At 33.2% G+C, this 18,222-nt stretch overlaps 1 protein-coding gene across 2 annotated transcripts in view; it reads left to right on the forward strand.

Annotated features, from left to right (window-relative positions):
- The first annotated feature begins 13,644 nt into the window (after positions 1-13,644).
- Positions 13,645-18,222, forward strand: part of LOC114132454 (uncharacterized) — a 31,336-nt gene continuing 26,758 nt past the window's right edge. Inside the window, exons 1-2 of one of the 2 annotated variants that reach the window (XM_050205526.1) lie at positions 13,645-14,121; positions 15,318-16,570. In XM_050205526.1, the coding sequence (XP_050061483.1) occupies positions 14,087-14,121; positions 15,318-16,570 (1,288 nt within the window). In that variant the 5' untranslated portion in view covers positions 13,645-14,086. The remainder of the gene's footprint in view (positions 14,122-15,317; positions 16,571-18,222) is intronic. The other variant, XM_050205527.1, reaches the window with a different exon arrangement.

Consider the following 18,222-nt stretch of genomic DNA (forward strand, 5'->3'; position numbering starts at 1 on the left):
AGTAAAAGTGACAATATATTATAATGTAATAGTTAAATTTATAATAAATATTTCCAACTTTACTTATGTTTGATCTGGATAAAGTAAAAAGAAATAACTCAAAGGATTTTAGGACATTCCCACCTTTCTACTAAGGGATATCACCCAGAAAACCAGGAAAAAAACAGAAATGCAATTTTTAAACTAATTTACTTATACAAATTAAAAATTATGTTTTATTATTAATAAAAATATTACTTTTTCGTGTTCTATAAATACCCTAACATTATATAAGATAAACAATAAAAAATAATTTAATTATTTCACATCTTTTATTTCGAAATTGTCTGTTATTTTCTTTAAAAAAAACCCAAAGCTTTTAATATTTTATTTATAAAAAATAACATTTTATATAATTCACAGAGAAATAGGATTTCCCCAGTCGGCGTAGAAATGTCCGTATGGTTAACTATCTTCTATCTCAAATTATTTTTACAGTATTATACTGAAATTTGTTACGCTTAAATAGTTAAAACTCTAATAAGTTGTGTGTGTCAGTCAAAAAGTTAAATTATTTATCATTAAAAATGTATTTTTGAAAGAATGCGCATTAATCTATAACCTTCTGAAACCGATTTAACAGTATTTATTCAGTATTCACGTTATCTCAAATAAATAAGCTCACGACACTTGTCCCAAACAATCATTTTCCTGCAATAGTGTGTATTGTATTATATCGCTCGTTATTCGTGTTTGTCTGTACCTACCTACACGACCGATAAAACTTTTAAACAGGTACACATTACGTGAACACTACACGTCTTAATACTGTAAAGTCTATTTTATACAGTAATCACTAATCTTACAGCGCTGTAATTGTATTACTAAGCAGTGAACAAAAACTGTACACCGAGACGGTACAACAACTATGACGTAGTAAACCAATAATGTATTAAGTATACATCAATCACGTCACACGAGTTTATCAGTGTTTACAGTTATTACGGAATATTTTCTTGTTGAAATTAATAAACGACCCTATGGGATTCAATAAGTACTTACCTATTATTATATGTGTAGTCATTAGCTGAGTCAGTGCGTCATCATTACGTAATCGAACACATCACTGACATAGTGACACAACTTAAACCGTCCAAAAAAACCTAATGCACTATAAACAAAACGCCCAGATAAAATTGATCTACCAGGAATTCAACATTCAATTACAGGTATAACTGTAGGACGTAGGTATATGTCTGTAAGTAATTCAAGGCACTTTAACGTTTTAAATTCGATAACCCTTTTTTAGAATACCTAAATAATTTATTTTTCTGTTGAATAAAATTCAAACTACAATAATATCACATAGAACAAAATTGTCAAAATTAACATTTTAGTCCATGTTTATAGATAATATTATAATACGTATTGCGAGCATATTATATGTATATATGTTTATATGAACAAAACCCATTCGTATTTTATGTTTATATAAATATACACGATAATCTGAGATCAAAAAGTCTCTTAATTACCATGTTGTCAATATCTAATAGTCAAATGTGGACATATGGTGATGGGTCTGAGTAAACACCACATCCAATACAGCATTTTTTTTTATTGCCAAATTTGTATTGGTGCTTGCACGAAAAGATAATGTTTACTTTTATATTATGTTAAAACGAATTATCCTGAATGATATATATGGCTCGACATCACCACCAGTTAAACATAATATGATATTCTTATATACGAGTACTTATCTAGTAGTTAAAAACCACATACTTTTTTTGTGAAGATAATTTTGTAAAAAGTAATTTATACCCTGCACACGATTACGTATACCTACTTAATTTTTCCCGTCTTTTTCCCGTGTCTTACTCAAGCTTCTCTTACATGACTTGTAATTATTTATTGACGATAATTGTCAAAATAGTTTTACTTTTGTTTTCTCCCTTCGACTATTAAAACTGGCAACAGCAATGTCTGTAATTTGATAAGGTAGAGTAGTTTTTACTGTTACGGCCCAGTGGTGGACTACGGACCGGTTTATTTTCAAAATTTCATTATACGTTTTTTCCTCTGTTGTTCAACACAAAAAAAAAATTGATGTTCAAGTAACAAACGTGAGGGTTTTGTTTTTTTTTTGTCTCGTTGGTTTATTAAAAAAAAAAAAAAATGAGACATCAAAAACCTATTAACATAATATAAATTATTGTTTTACAATACGGGTTTTTTCGTATTAGGTAACAGGTAGGTAGGTATGTATTATATAGATACATTTTTTTATTGTATACCTCCACATATTATACTAAGTACTAACAGATAGTATTTGCGAATATTGTTCATATTAATTACGATATCCGATTTCTATAATATATCTTTAGAACCACATATACATATTATATAGACATTAGTCATATTATATTATTCAAATGAACATTAGTTGATTTTTATAAATAGGTTTTTTATAGGTATAAACTGTAAGAAAAAAAATTTATTTAAATACTTATCGATCTTTTATAAAAATTAAATTCAAAAGTTTATTTTAGGCTTACTGTATAAAAAAAAAAATAGAAAAGCACGATATTATATTTAGTTTAACTATGTTTGTGATAAATCTCTATTAGCTTAGACCTTAGATAATAAATATATTTTAAAACATAAAATTTATCTCTGCTTGTTGATCGATATTTACTATTTAGTGTTGTTTGTAAATAATTATTTAGACGAGTATTGAGAATTTATTTGCGACCACCAATTTACCGCCTTTCTACTAAGTACTATAGAAAGTGTTGTATTTATTTATTGTACGTAGTGCAAAATGTCTGATTTTTGTATAGAAATATTCATGTAATACATTTCAGAAGAAACCTAAGTGTTTTGTATGAATTTATTATTTTTTCGTAATTATTTTCCGCTTGGGGTCACTGGACGGAAATTTAATTGTATCTGTTGATGCCTGATTGCTGTAATGAGAATTATAATTGTTTTGAACACTAAAGATATCTGGATAGTGGATAATTATGTAAATAAATCTAAATTTTTGTTATTATATTTGTTTATCATAAATTGCGTGTTAATATTATAATATTATAAAATCAAAACAAAAAATAATTATAATCTATTAATTTATTATTTATAAAAAAAAATGGGTTACATAATTTATAAACAAAATCATTCTAATGCAACTTAATCTATTTTTGATGCGCATTGCGGTTTAGGCCATTTTTCATTTTTCCGTCGATGTTATCTTGTTTATTATAATTTGACAGATTACTGTTATGTTATGAATTATTAGTCGTTTTTCGTATTATATATTATTAAGTAGAATAACCTTATCTGCATTTTTCCAATATTAAATACGCTCCACTTTAGAATTTTAATTTAAACAATTTATCCAAGTATAATATTTTGGTATCTTTTATGTTCAAAATTTAATTATTTTTTAAAATGTAACACGGTTTCATACTTTACCGAAAACACACTCTAAAGTCTAAATATACATTATATTATTTAGTACTTACTTGAACACATATTATAATATTCTGAGTTTATACTTCATACACTTTCCAAAATGTTCCATTAAAGACACCACGCAAACACACATCCGTTCAATATTATCTGCATGTATAGTTTTATATGTATCCACTCTGTCGGTAAGACTTCCGGTGCCTGCGTTTGGTGATTTTAAATAATTAGTGTAAGTAATTTAACACATTTTTATAAATGTTTACACATAAAAACTAAAACTATAAAAATAATTAAAACGCTAGCATACTCAGTAAAACAACCTGACATTTTACCCACTCGTAGATGAAACAATATTAGCTGTATCCATCATAGTTTTATATAATAGCTCATCAAACAAGCTGTTATCGTAATCGTATGGCAAAACTAAAATCGAAATTTCAATTATTACTTTCATTTTGTTATCAGCCGCACAAACAACACGTAAACTATTCGTCATATAACCGAATTTGAAATGTTATTATAAATTATTTATATTCACGTGCTGTAAATTATAATGTAGTATAGACAATAATAATAGTATTATTGTATTTTCGGACGCAACTCAACACATATGATATTATTAATATACTATATACGTGACAATATCAAAGCATATATAGTCCACACCGCTACAATTCAGGTGATAGGCATGAACAATAATTTATCATGTATTGATCATAACTTGGGTGTGATGCATTTGTATTATTGTTTTTTAGTTATTAAAAACTGTATTTTCTAGAAAGAAAATCACGTCAAATAGTCGGGGTATAAAAATAATTCATAATGCATGTCAAAAGTCTGAAAATATTTATCACTAATTTTCGAATGTGATAAATAATTATTGGTAACAATAAAAATACTAATTATTGCAATAATAAAATATATAATATATGTATAAATAACATATATATGAAATAAAAAAATTAGTTGGTAATTTAATAAGCAGATTATGTTGGAAAGCGGATGAGCTATATAATATATAGGTAAATAAGTACATCAGAACTTCTTTGGAGACAAATATCACCGTTCATTATGTACGACAACGGCGTTAAGATTACATTTAAAAGAAAATAAAAATTCAATTTTATTTTTTTAAATTACACGGCCAACGAAAATTCCTAAATTTTTAGCTTATATAAATGTGCTATTGTTCAACTGTATTTTAATGCTCTGCACTCAAAGCAATTATGATCATCATATTCCCATATCGTCGTTCGTGCTTCACTCGGGAATCACGTTCCTATATTATAAGAATGTATACATAATATTCGAACAAATATTTTACTTATTTCAGCAGCTAATACATATGTTATATACTATCTACTATTTTATCTACGACTCGTTTATAGAAATACAATAAGATGAATTCTATGTCAACTATTTTCGTATGGCATAATAGACGAGTGTCTATCATATAAGCAAGAGGAGATTATTTTAAAATTACGAAAGCTGGAGAACCGACGTTGGTGCAATGCGGTGCCGGGGGAGTCCGCGGTCTGTTACCAGTGACTCAGTCGGTGCCGATAACGCGTCACCGATGCGGGAATTTTCTCGATCGAGTCACATAATACGCTGCGCAGGACGTATCAGTAGATACCGTTTATTACGTAACGCACTACGGGTACATGGCGAAGCTTTGCAGTGGAATTTTGAAAACAAACAGCAGTTATCCACTGTAATAATAATAATATGACGTACGATATGTGTGCACACCGCGCCAGCTTACGAAACCGGACGGATCGGGCGTGTGTATGTATTATAGTTACTGTCAAGTTGACTAGAAAGTGTGCGCGCAGAATAAACATTAATTGTTTTAAAGATATATAAATTATATTATTTTGAACAAATAATAATAATATATACATATTTCTGGATGTAAGCGTATATATATATGTTATCGGATGGATATTACGTATCCGTTTGTCGCCTTGTTGGTTAACTTTTTTTATACCTTTAGTCCGGTTTATAACTGTGTGCCGGACTTCAGGTTTTCAACCCTATAATTTTAGTATGCTGTTGTTATAATGTTGACAAGACACAATAGCTTATTGGGTAAAATATTTTTAAAAAATATTAAGATAGATCTAAAAATATACAATTTGGCTATACGTAATATTATTTTTTTGTCTTGTTTTTTTTTTTAAAGGATAAATTTGAAAAACTATTGAGAACGAAAAATTACCAAAATCGTATTTGAGATATACTTGGAATACTAACCAAATAAACTATGATGTATAGATTGTTTATAATAGTGATAAACTACTGCGGTCCGTTTACACATGAAAGAAAAAAATCTAGGTTTTAATATCAAATAACAAAAAGTAAAATTATTACCAATAATTACAATTTCTACAAAATATAAGTATATTGTTTCTGTAATATAAATTCAAATTAATCAAGTAATAATAATAATTGATATTATGTACATTTTTATTAACGCCGCTACTGTAGGAATTTATCAAAGTTATACTTAAATTACAAAATAAAATAATTGCACACTTGTTTTTTCTTTTATTACTAAATAGTAAATAGGTGGTTATTATTTCATCACGAACGAAGAAAGGAAGACGGACATTTAACGTCAATAACTGTACTCTGTACATATTATATATAATGATAGACATATACGTTACAGTAAATTATTATGCTACATGAAAACGGATTTTTTTTCTGATTGTTATCGGAGAGAACTGTTTAGAACGTCCACTGCTCACTTTTTACTTTTCTTCTAAACCGTATTATTAATTTAACTGTAGTAATCACGTTCGAAGATTAGTCATTTTAACTGATATTATGTTTACGTTAACTTGACAGCAATCAGTGCTAAATTGTACAAATTGTAAACATAATAATGTTTAATTTATTTTTAAAAGTTTAAGTATAATATTGTTAAAATAGACATACCAAAAAATGTGGAGTGATGAACACAAATTATTAATAGTTGAATGCAATCAATATTTTCATAAACAAAATATAGAAATATATTAAAGTTTTAATTAATATTTTATAATTATTAATCATGAAATGTTTAGTTAATAGTATATACATTTTAACAAGTTGGTATTATTTTAAATATATTCATGTTATTATTAAAAACAAATATTTCAAGCTACCTATGTAGTCAAAATAGTTAAAAAAAAAAAAAAAACTAGTTAATTTTGATAATTATAATTAATCATTGACATTATTGGGAAATGATATTATTTCCTGTTCAAAATAAGTTTTTGTTCAAATTCGTCCTCGTTCCCATGCGTCAAACATAAATTATTTGTTTGTTATTACATCGATAACCAGCCTATAATAATGGTGTGATTAAAAAAGTAAAATGGGGAAAAAAAAAATAGAAATCGAATTCTAAAATTCCATTTTTATCAGTAATTAGAATATTATTTCGAAAACTACATTTTTAAAATAAATTTGCGTGAAAAATTATCTTTGCTCCTTATTATTGGGGAATTATAATATTATTATAATTATTGTATCAATAAAAACTTAAAATTTGTTTAAATACCAAATTTTTTGAATTCGTTGTTAATGTTTGATGTTATTATAATGTGGCATACAACAACGGCAATTTACGAATTACTAGTACATAGGTCAGACGATGATGATATCTTGAATTTTATAATATACCTAATCAACACATATTTTGGATAGGATAATTTTAAAATGTTGTACCACGGAGCTTGGAACTCTCGATAATATTGTGGTCCTGAGAGATTCATACATTACACCACGACTTTCCCGCAAAATTTGCAGTAAATACCTAAATTAACGATTACTGTTGTCCAGTATGTATATAAAATATGCCAAAACCCGCATAAGATTATTTTTTTATGATTGTCTCGATTTTTCGTATTTGTTATGCGCGACGGGGATAGAATACAACAATATAGTATTACGCGTGTTTGTACAATTTAAACCGCTATTTTGCATAGCTGTTCGGCGAATTTAACCGTTTTTGTTTTCAATTCAGTAAGCATGCAGACGATTTTGATCGAATGTTCTTCTTTGCAATCGTCGACACATTACTTAATTTTCGAGAGGTTCACGCTTTCTTATTTATTTTTTTTCTCAATCCGTCCACACATTTTTTCACACGGGCAGAGTTTAGTTCACGTGCTCGCGCCGAGATTTTAAGAAAAGAATAAAAAACGATCCTTTATGTTCTCATGGCGCGCGCTCAGTGCAATTCATTATATTATTCAATTCATTCGCGTAAGACGACAAATGGTGCTCTTTATAATGAGGTACTTAACATAGGTATTATGATGTGTAATAATATATGCAGTGCAGTTTGCGATAATATGTATAATATTAAAAAAAAAACAACATTATTTTAGCAATAATAATACCACACCGACGTTTCCCACGGGTGTATTATTATGATATACCTATACGAATATGCGACACGTGGGCAGACACAATATATAATATTATTTAGACAATATTTTAAGTATTTTGATTTTTGCCGTGAAAACGATAATAATATAATACGAGTATTATCGAATTTTGAAAGACTTTAAATTGTAACATTATGTTAATAACGATTGCAATATTACTACCTTGCATTTATCAATAGCTATCCTGTGTAATAATATATTTATAATATATCATATTATATGGTCGCAAATAGAATTTCTATGTAATATGTACACGTTTCAACGGTGTAGCACAATCTTATATTATGCATAATATTATACTGTTAAAACGAAATTTAATGCATTTATACTGTCGCTGTCAATAATAATGTCGCATCATACATATAATATCGTAGGTACATATAACATCATCCAATGCAAATGTATACCAACTATTGACGACGATATAATATCGTATTACATCAGTCGACACTCGTCGTTCGCATGAAAACAATAACGATTTATTATCATAATATTATATTATCTACGTTTATCGTGTACGAATAAGATTATGGCGTTTTAACCGTTCGAATTCCACGGTTAGGCGATTTCTTACTGCTGTTGGTCCGATTTATTTTATACTTACCAGTAAAAATACAACAAGTGAATCTAAAATCGTATTATAATATACTATAGGTACCTATATATGCGGTATTATATGCAGTTTACGGACGATCGGAATTATTACCTATTATACGGATTGTGCGTCGTGTATAATAATAATATAATATACACAGAAATAATGTTTTGCGAAACACGCGTGGGCGCCTGTATCGTCGATTTGCCGCAGCGGTGTGTACGGTACGAGCGTATATATCATGACTTTCTACCGCCGCCGTAAAACGCTAAAACGACGTCTGTTGCACTGCAGCACACGCCATAATAATATAATAATAATATATAATATTATTATAAACTTTCATTATTCTCCGGCGACGGGAGACGGTCAACCGTGGTTCCTCGTGGCGATAAACACTTATGTGCACACACACGCGCAAGCATACACGAGCCGGCATTGTTTATAGGTACAATACACGTGGTGTGAACGAGTGACGAGAGTTTAACGATTTGTTAGGTAGGTGGGCATATAAGTGTTATAATCGGTGACGTGGTTTTGGCTGTGTTTCTGGTTAATTCTGCATACGCGTTCTTGTTGCTTGTGCAAAAAACACACGATGCCTACACAAACGTCCCATTTTTTTTTTTTTTTTTTTTAGATTCTGAGCGAAACGACGAATGTATTAATTTTACAACTCGTATGTATATACGATAAGTAGTAGAAAAATACTTCGGCCATAGGGGGGTTGGCTGGTTTCTGATGACGAAATTTTGATCAAGTTGATTTTGAACTCTTAAAAGGTCGACATTAAAATTCCTGGTGTGCTTTTCAAAATAGTTGGAAATAACAAACCGACAAGAGTTACTTACTTTACACAGTTTATAATAATTATCACGTACCAATTATAAGTTATACATATTATAGTTTCGACAATTATTATTTATTAAATTATAATATTAATTAGGGTGAGAATATTCATAACCATAAAAACTCTAAAAAAATGCATGCACTTACAAAATTTACCATATATTATATAGGTACTTAAAACATCATAAAAACAATGCAATATGAAATTATAAAATGCGTTAACACCCGTATTATTCATTATTTGTTCAAAACTAACTAGGTATAATATATTTTAATAATAATGTTTAATACTTTAATAATAAACGAGTAACTATTACCACTTAGGGTTAAAATTAACAATAAATTATACCTAAATACCTAATTTTAAAAATTCGTTTAAAAAAACGCATTTACAAATTACAGCTAATACCTAAAAAAAAGAAAATAATATACAATACACATTCAATATAAAATGTAATACAATTGTTTCTACGTTATACAAAACCGATTTGGAATTATTATATGTGCATGACTAAAAGAAAAGATATTAAACTGACAATAACATCCTGACCCCAGTATTCGTATATTATAATAACACCACGGTAGATACCCGGAGATCGTCTGCGATAAACCAATACCTATTATAATAATGCGAAACTTGTGGTTTGCAGAAAAGCGACCGTCGTGTTAGTTTCAATGACAGTACCTACAGTCAGGCAGCGCAAACCGCGTAAAAATTTCAGTTTTTTTTATAAATATATATATTATATTATATATAAGTGGTTTACGTAAAAATAAAAAACATGTACGACTATATGATAGATTTCAATTTTTTTCTAACACTCATGTCTCATAAATAATATCATATCTATGATAATATCATATTGTTTCGTAACTATAAAATAATATGAAATTGATTTTTTTTTCACTCGATGGTAATAATATAGCGTCTGATTATCATCATTATATGCGTTATTGTCTTATTGTTACATATTACACACATTATAATAGTAATATATTATTATACAGTCATGATTATAATAGTCATCGACCCGGTTGATCGAGTTTTTCCCGTACAGTCACCCCAACGTATATTGTAGGTAATACAGCCTATCTATGTATTACATTTTGATAATAAATCATTATAATATCAAAAAATTTGCAAACCAGCTCTTCACTCTTGTCTCTGTCCTTGAACCCCCTTTCTGTTAAACCTTTGTAGGGACCTCCTTGTGAATTTAACGCACACGTCTGTCGTTAAATTGTGTTCTTATGTAGAAATTAAAGAATGGATAGCCAATAACTATAATTATACCTATATAGAACAAAATAGAAGTACATATAAGTGTTCGAATGGAAAATTGAAAAAGGCACAAACACTATTTTTTTGTTTTAATGTCTCTTATTCTGACAAAAAGTTTCTTAATGATATTATATACCTACTGTTAAATATTTGTGCTAAACTATCTATATAATCTCTAAATATATACAGCACGTACATAATTACATATTTTTTTAAAGAAATATTTAATCCAATGCTAATAAGATTATATGGTATAAAAATGTATTTCTTGATGCTAAAAACTAAATTTAAAAAATGATTTTTAGATATTAACATTTTAATTAAGTAGTTCTTGTTGATCTGGTTTAATTTTCTGGTAGCATGAGTTTATATCAAGAAACGTGTTGTACTATAAATTTAATAACGATTATTTTTAATATTTATAGAAGACAATAATAATGTTGTGAAACTCGAAAAATACCATAAAAACTATAAGCCTATATTAATTATTTATTTATTTTAGCTTCTATTGGTATTATTATTGAATAAAATAAAATATATTAGATTAAGAATAATTCAAAATTATAGTGGTACTTGTATTTATTAATTTTTAAATTATAGTTGAATAAGTAATTGTTTTTTGATTCTTTTACATAATATTTAATAATGCACGAAATAAACATCATGACATATTCAATTCGATCAAATTGAATCCGTCGCTATCCGTCGTTATGCGCTCGTGTTTCGCGCTATTTCTCACGATTGCATTATTGAGACCGAATACTAATAATGTATAATTTATTTTAGTATTATATTCATTATTATTATTATTGATCCGCGTCGATTATATAGTTCGGTTGTTACAAAAGACCTTGCTGTCCTACAGTCCACCGTCTACTCGTAAGTCATAATTCTGTGTCTACCACTAACAAATTTCGGATCTACACATCAACTACTTTCAGTACCTTAGTACCTACAGTGCAAACCACATGATTGATATAAGTATACTTACATCGTATATTTAAATACAAATGGTCAATTTTCATTCCAACCTTCCGGAGAAATTTAAGAAAATATATGTTCTTGAACGTACAATAGTCCTTTAAAAGTCCTGTGTATTTCATACTTAACAAAAAAACCGAAAAATCTTAAACCATTTTGCGAATAAGATGGGGCAAACGCAAAGTCAAGTTCAGTGTATAAATTGAAATCTATATTCAAATTTCATGAACCATTACAGTGTTCATGGATGCAAAGCAAAAATTTAAAATAAAGTAGATTAATACATCAAAAATACGCGTCTAGAAATTAGATGTGATAAATCATAAAATTATTTATTGTAATCGCAGTGTTTATATTTTATTAATTTATTTCAATTGAAACAAAATAAAGAAAACGACAAATTAATTTTAACCAGGACGAAGTCGAGTATCTAATACAACTACAACATAAATACATAAATATATGTATAAATGTATAATTATTGTGTGGTCTGAATGAAAACACGATTCACGCCCGCAAATGTTGTATCCGTCTTACGAATGTATAGAACATAATAAAAAGCAACAAGGACCACTAAGGCTGTAGTTCAAGTAACCAAATTTTGATACTAGAAAGAGGAGATTTTGGATTGTACAACATCGTTTTTATTTTTTCGTTATCAGAACTACAAAAAAGTTATTCAAGCTTGAAAAACACAAAAATCATGGATTTCGAAACGATAAGAACTTTTTTTGTATAAGTGATATCAAAAAATTAAAAACAACGTTGCACAGTCAATGTTTTCATTTTTATTATATGAAAATGAAGTTGTTGAACGTACAGCCCTCGTAGTTCTCGACCACGTAAAATGCTCTTTGCTATATGTTGTACGTTTGTACATATAGGCGTGTTTACGAAGGGAGCAAGGTGGGCAGCTGCCTCCCTAGCGACTTATTGGAAGGCCACCATCAGTCGTTAATACTAAAATATTAAACAATAGGTATCATTGTAACATGTAACAATAATGTGAAGATTGGATAAAGCCGTTGGCTGATTCTGGAAGAGATACCATATATTATTGTAATACTTTGAGAAAGGAGTCACAAATATTATAGGTAGGTAAAATGAAGTAGATAGATGTAGTATAAAATGTAGTATATTTAAAAACTAAAATTTTACAATTTGCTCATATGATGTAGGTGTCTATTATGTCATGGGTAAAATTTTTTGACTCTGGCACCCTCGGGTGCAGCCCTCAAGTCCTGACTAAAATATATACATATTATATTATATTATATTATACTGTGTGCGCGTATAACAGTAAATTATCATTACAATACACGTACCTACAGTAATTAATATAATATACATATATATATATAGGTACCACGCGAGTATCATATTATCATAACATTATATTATTATATATTGTATATACTCACACAGTGAAAGTGTTTACGAAAATCGTATACTCGCGTGTTGTGTGCACACACGATATAGAGACAGAAGTATACACACTCACGTAGTCTTTCCTGCTATAATAATAATATAACAGCCGGTCTGGTGTGTGTCGTAACAGACGGCGGCGATGAGTATAATAATAATATTATTATTATACGCGAGCGGAGCCGTAGCAGCGTAAAGTAATAGGTAGGTAATATATACGCGCGTGGCCGGGTGGGTAGGGTAGCAGGACGAGCGTGGGGGTGGAGGGAGTTCGGATTTTCAATGCCGGTCCTCGGTTGACCTTGCAAAAGAAAGTTTATAACAAATGAAAGTGGTTTTCACTTGTGTGTGCGAGTGCGCGCGCGTTCTCTTCTTCTTCTGTTATTCTCGTATTCCTCTTCTTATTTTTCTCCTTCTCCTTCTCCTTCGTCTTCTCCTCGTCTCCGTCGTTCCTTTCGTGTTTCTGGGCACACGGGCTAGTCCTGCTGTTAAAGGCACGACGGTGGTTTTTTCCCCCTTTTCCTCAATTTTTTATTCTTATTTTTTTCCGTCTGTCGCCGCCCCGCCGTCGACACTGCGCTCGACGTCGGCGGTGGTGGGAGTTTCGTCCGGACGACGACGCGACGGTCCGCGGCCAACAGCAGCGCCAAGTCCGATTCCGAACGCATCAGTCCGATCTGTCCGCTCGCGCCGTCATGCCGGCCCGAGAACACAGCACTGGTTCTACGTCGTCTTCCGGTCCGCAACCGTCTTCTGCAGCAGTTCGCGAATAACGCTCTATTCGACGTAAACCCTAAATTTTCCAACCAATTCATAATTGTAATATCATTGTAATTAGTGTCCGAGGAACCGTGTTTTTCTATTCAAAACAAAAGCTACATTTTTTATTCATTTCACTAAACTTAAAAAAAGTTTTAATTAATTTTTTTTCTAATTAATTTTTACGCAACCAAAAACATAATATCGTATAGGTATTATATTTAATTTTCACATCATAAATAAATGGCTGGAGAGTTTTCACGTTGACACCGGTCATTCGTAACTCGTAAAATTCGTACCATGTTCGTCATGTCACAGAGATGCAACCGTCTGAGGTAACTATTATAATAAATTGGAAGACTTTTACCCCGTGTGCTGCGACGTCTGTATGCTGATGTATCGAGGGATTGGCTTTACCTCTGATTCGTAATAAATAAGAGGTCTCAAAAAACAATAAAATAGTCCTCTTATATAATATTATTTTGATATACAATATAATTTTGGTTGGACTGGAAATGTGTCAAGTTTTATATGATATTATATAAATCAAAGATATTCTAAATTATATGTTGTACAGTTTATAGTAAGTCATAAAAATTATGAAAAAAATAATTTTAACGAAATACCACGCCATCATCTGTAGACTCTATATTATATAGACAATAAACATAATATATTATTATCTCGTTTGCATACAGACAATGCAGTACCTATATAGCGTCGATATTATAAAATCAATTATGAGAGTTACATAATATAATTAATAAGTAATAACATTAGACATACTAATGCAACTTGTCTGATACAATAGTGGTAGTGTACCACTTTGCTAATTTTTTTATAATATTATTCTCGTATTTTTATGTAAAAAATGCGTGTCATCGTTTCGCGATCATTTTCATTTAAAGATATCTATTGAATCTTGGTATCAATTACGTTCACAATTCACAGACTTCGACGCTAATTTTTTTTTAAACCTTGTATAATCACGCGCAAATTTATTTCACCGATCGATACCTTAAAAAAAATTATTACGGATTACATAATTGTACGATTATTTTGTCTTGATGGTAAAAAAAATATTTAAATACAAATCTATTTTAAAACGTTTGTTTCTTTGATCGGAAGTCTTCTATTATAATAAATAATAATATGTGTGGGCAACATAATTACGAGTACAAGTTTTAGAGATGGACAGAAACGCCGCGAGTCTTAATAACATTAAGAGGATGCCTCGTAAATCGTTTCGCACTAATAAAAACGAATTTGGCCGTGTAATCATAGTTGAAAAACAAAAGTGTATACAAGACACGGAAGACGTGTGTTGTGTCGTTTTTTTCCGTTTAGGTTAAAAATTAACGTATTTTATATAAAAACAAAAAAAATAAATTTTTTTTTTTTAAACTTAAAGCATATTTTATAATGACGTGACATAATACATTTCTACCAAACTTCCGCATTTTTTCCCAATATACATAACACAGTAGTATTATAACATAGGACCGGTCGTTAAATCCGTTTGTTTTCACAGGTGTTTGCTAGTGTTTTTGCCCACATTGGCAGTGGTGATGCTATTGGCCGACCGATGTCTCGGATCCGATAACAACAACAACAACAACAACAACGGCACGGCAACGCCAACAACGGCCATCATATCTGCTTCCGAGCTGTCGTCGTCGTCTCAGTGGGCCGAATACTCGACGCAATCGTCACTGACAAACAGTGGCGGCAACGAGACGGCGGTCGGCAAACCGAGCAAGTTCGACGAACACGTGGAGGACTGGCAGTACGTGGACGATCCACTGAAGAACGTCACGGCGGTCGCCGAACCCGCGGCCGTCGCCGCCGGCAACTCGACCGCGTGCAAGACGTGCTTGACCGACAAGGCCAAAACGCGCCGGGACAAGCGCAACCACGACGTACGGTTGTTCAAGATGGCCGTCAAGCAGTCGCGACACCGGGACCTGTACGCGCAGCTGATCGCCTCGGTGGCGGCCAAGCAGTCGTACCGGCGCAAGCGGTTCCGCCGTCAGGCCCCGTCGTCGGAGGCGGCCGAGTCGTCCACGTACAAGCAACTGTTCCGGTACAAGCGGTACCGACGGTCCGCCGCCGTCGACGACACATCCGCGGCGGACGCGGACACGTCTGCGGCGGACTTCGCGAACGCGGACGTCGCGAACACGGCCGCCGAAGACACGGCCGCGGACTTTTCGTTGGCGCGCTCGTCGGCCGCCAAGCAGCTGTACCGGCGCAAGCGGTTCCGCCGGTCCGCGGTCGCCGCGTACCCGAACGGCGTGATCCGACCGTACCACTACAACAACAACCACCGGGCGGGGTATCAACCGCACGGGCTAACGCTGGCCGCCGACCTTCAGCTTCAGCAGAACCGCCGCCGGCGTTACCGGTACGCGGCCGACCCGTACCACTACAAGCGCAACGGCGCGGCCACGTCCTGGGACCGTTCGGCCGAGTTCCGGCGCCGGTACCTCAGGTTCCCGCCCACGCACGACGCCCCGCCGCCCGCGTACAACAACATCGTCGGCGGCGGCAACCCGTGGTCGCCGGCCGCCGTGCTGCCCGGCCACCTGTCGCAGCAACAACAGCAACCGTTCAGCTACCTGCCGCAGTACCCGATCCAGCCGCCGCAGTCGCCGCCGTCCATGGGTCCCAGGAGTCCCCGGCTCGTGTTCCGGGACCCCGTGGACCAGGGAACGCTGCAAGCGCCGTTCGGCGGGCCCAACGGACTCCAAGACCTGTTGGTCTCGCAGCCCGATGACGTCAAAGGTCAGTGTCAGCGAGCTTATATCGACGGGGGCGCGGGAACGGGTCGGGGTCGGGGATTTATGTGGGGACCGTGGGGTGGGTTTGATGTACGTGTCCTGCTCTTATGTAATATCGTTTTTTTAATAATAAGTCCAAACGAAATCACGGCCGATAATATTATTATGTTATATAAACCGACGCGAATAATAATAATAATAATAATAATAATAATGTAATGAGTGATGCGAGAGAATAATATTTTTTATTACGAAAGGGGGAAAAACGTGTTTGCTTGCGCGAATCACGGAGAGAAACGATTATAATAATATTCCTATGGGTAAGCACGAAACTATATAATATTATATTATATACATACAACAATACAATAATATAATATGAAAGCAGCTCGGCTGGTCGAGCGGTTCCGCGCGCGACGCTTACCGGTTTGTCCCGTTAACGCGTGTTGTGTATACACAACCTACACTGCACCGGGCTGGTTTTTTGCGCCGATCATCACACACACACACACACACCCGTTCCGGTCTTCGATTGCGTTACACAACTCGACGATAATAATAATAATAGTAATAAATTAATGTACTCATGTCCGATATGGCCGCTGCCGTCGTGTGTATATTAATTCGTAGCAGCAACAGCAGCTTGCAGCAACAGCAGTGAGTGTCTATATAAGCGTACATGTCGCCAACGTCGTCTATACCGCGGTATAGTGCCGCAGGTGTGCTCCGCGTTATTCACGTAATCTTCCTACCGGACGCGTTACGCACGTATCCGATTTTTACGACGACGCGATGACGGCTTGTTAAAGTCAAAGTTAAGATCGTGACGGCCGTTAAAATACGCGTATAATAATATGTTATTATTATTATTATATATACCTGTAGATGGTGTATAGCAAAACGATAAATAAACAGTTAACGGCAAATAAACACGCGACGTTCGATTTCCCACCGGCGGACCGTCGTCGTACGCTTTCGCTTTTTCCCGTAAACCGAGTCCGCCGACACACGCGCGAACATTATACAGGTACTGTCATCGATTTCCGGACACGATTCCCTACCATCCGAGATCGTCGCGCGTCGTCTACGCTGCTGCTCCACCGACGGCGGATTGTAAGTTATTGAACACGACATTTATTATATACAATAATAATGTTTAAATATTTTATACGTTGAATGTTATGTCTGTCACGACTAGCGACCATCTTCGACGTCCCGACCGCGGATATACTGAAGTAGTTCTCCCTTGGACCGCGGTTCGGGACGTCGTCCGTGTGTATATAGAAATAAAAATAAAAACATTCTATGGTCACACGACCGTCCTTAAAATGTTTCCTTTTTTTTTTTTTGCCATCGATAAAATAAAACAAGCGTCATTATAGTATAATAATAGGTATTACCCACCTACGTATTGTTAAGTCGTCTGCGAGACGAACACCAGAGATTATAAACAGAGTTACTGCTGCTGCTGCGATGACGATCGGGATTTTTGACCCCAAAACCAGCCACGGTGCCTTGACCTCGAGATTCTTGATCCTTAATCTATTGTGGTGTCAACGATAGTCACCACCTCTCACCCCCATACGACAATATGGTATTAATTTAATATATTCAAAACCTCCCCGTGAGACCTCGCCGCCGTCACTCCTGATGCCC

Source organism: Aphis gossypii, chromosome X, assembly GCF_020184175.1.
Source record: "Aphis gossypii isolate Hap1 chromosome X, ASM2018417v2, whole genome shotgun sequence".
NCBI classification, from domain to species: Eukaryota; Metazoa; Arthropoda; class Insecta; order Hemiptera; family Aphididae; genus Aphis; species Aphis gossypii.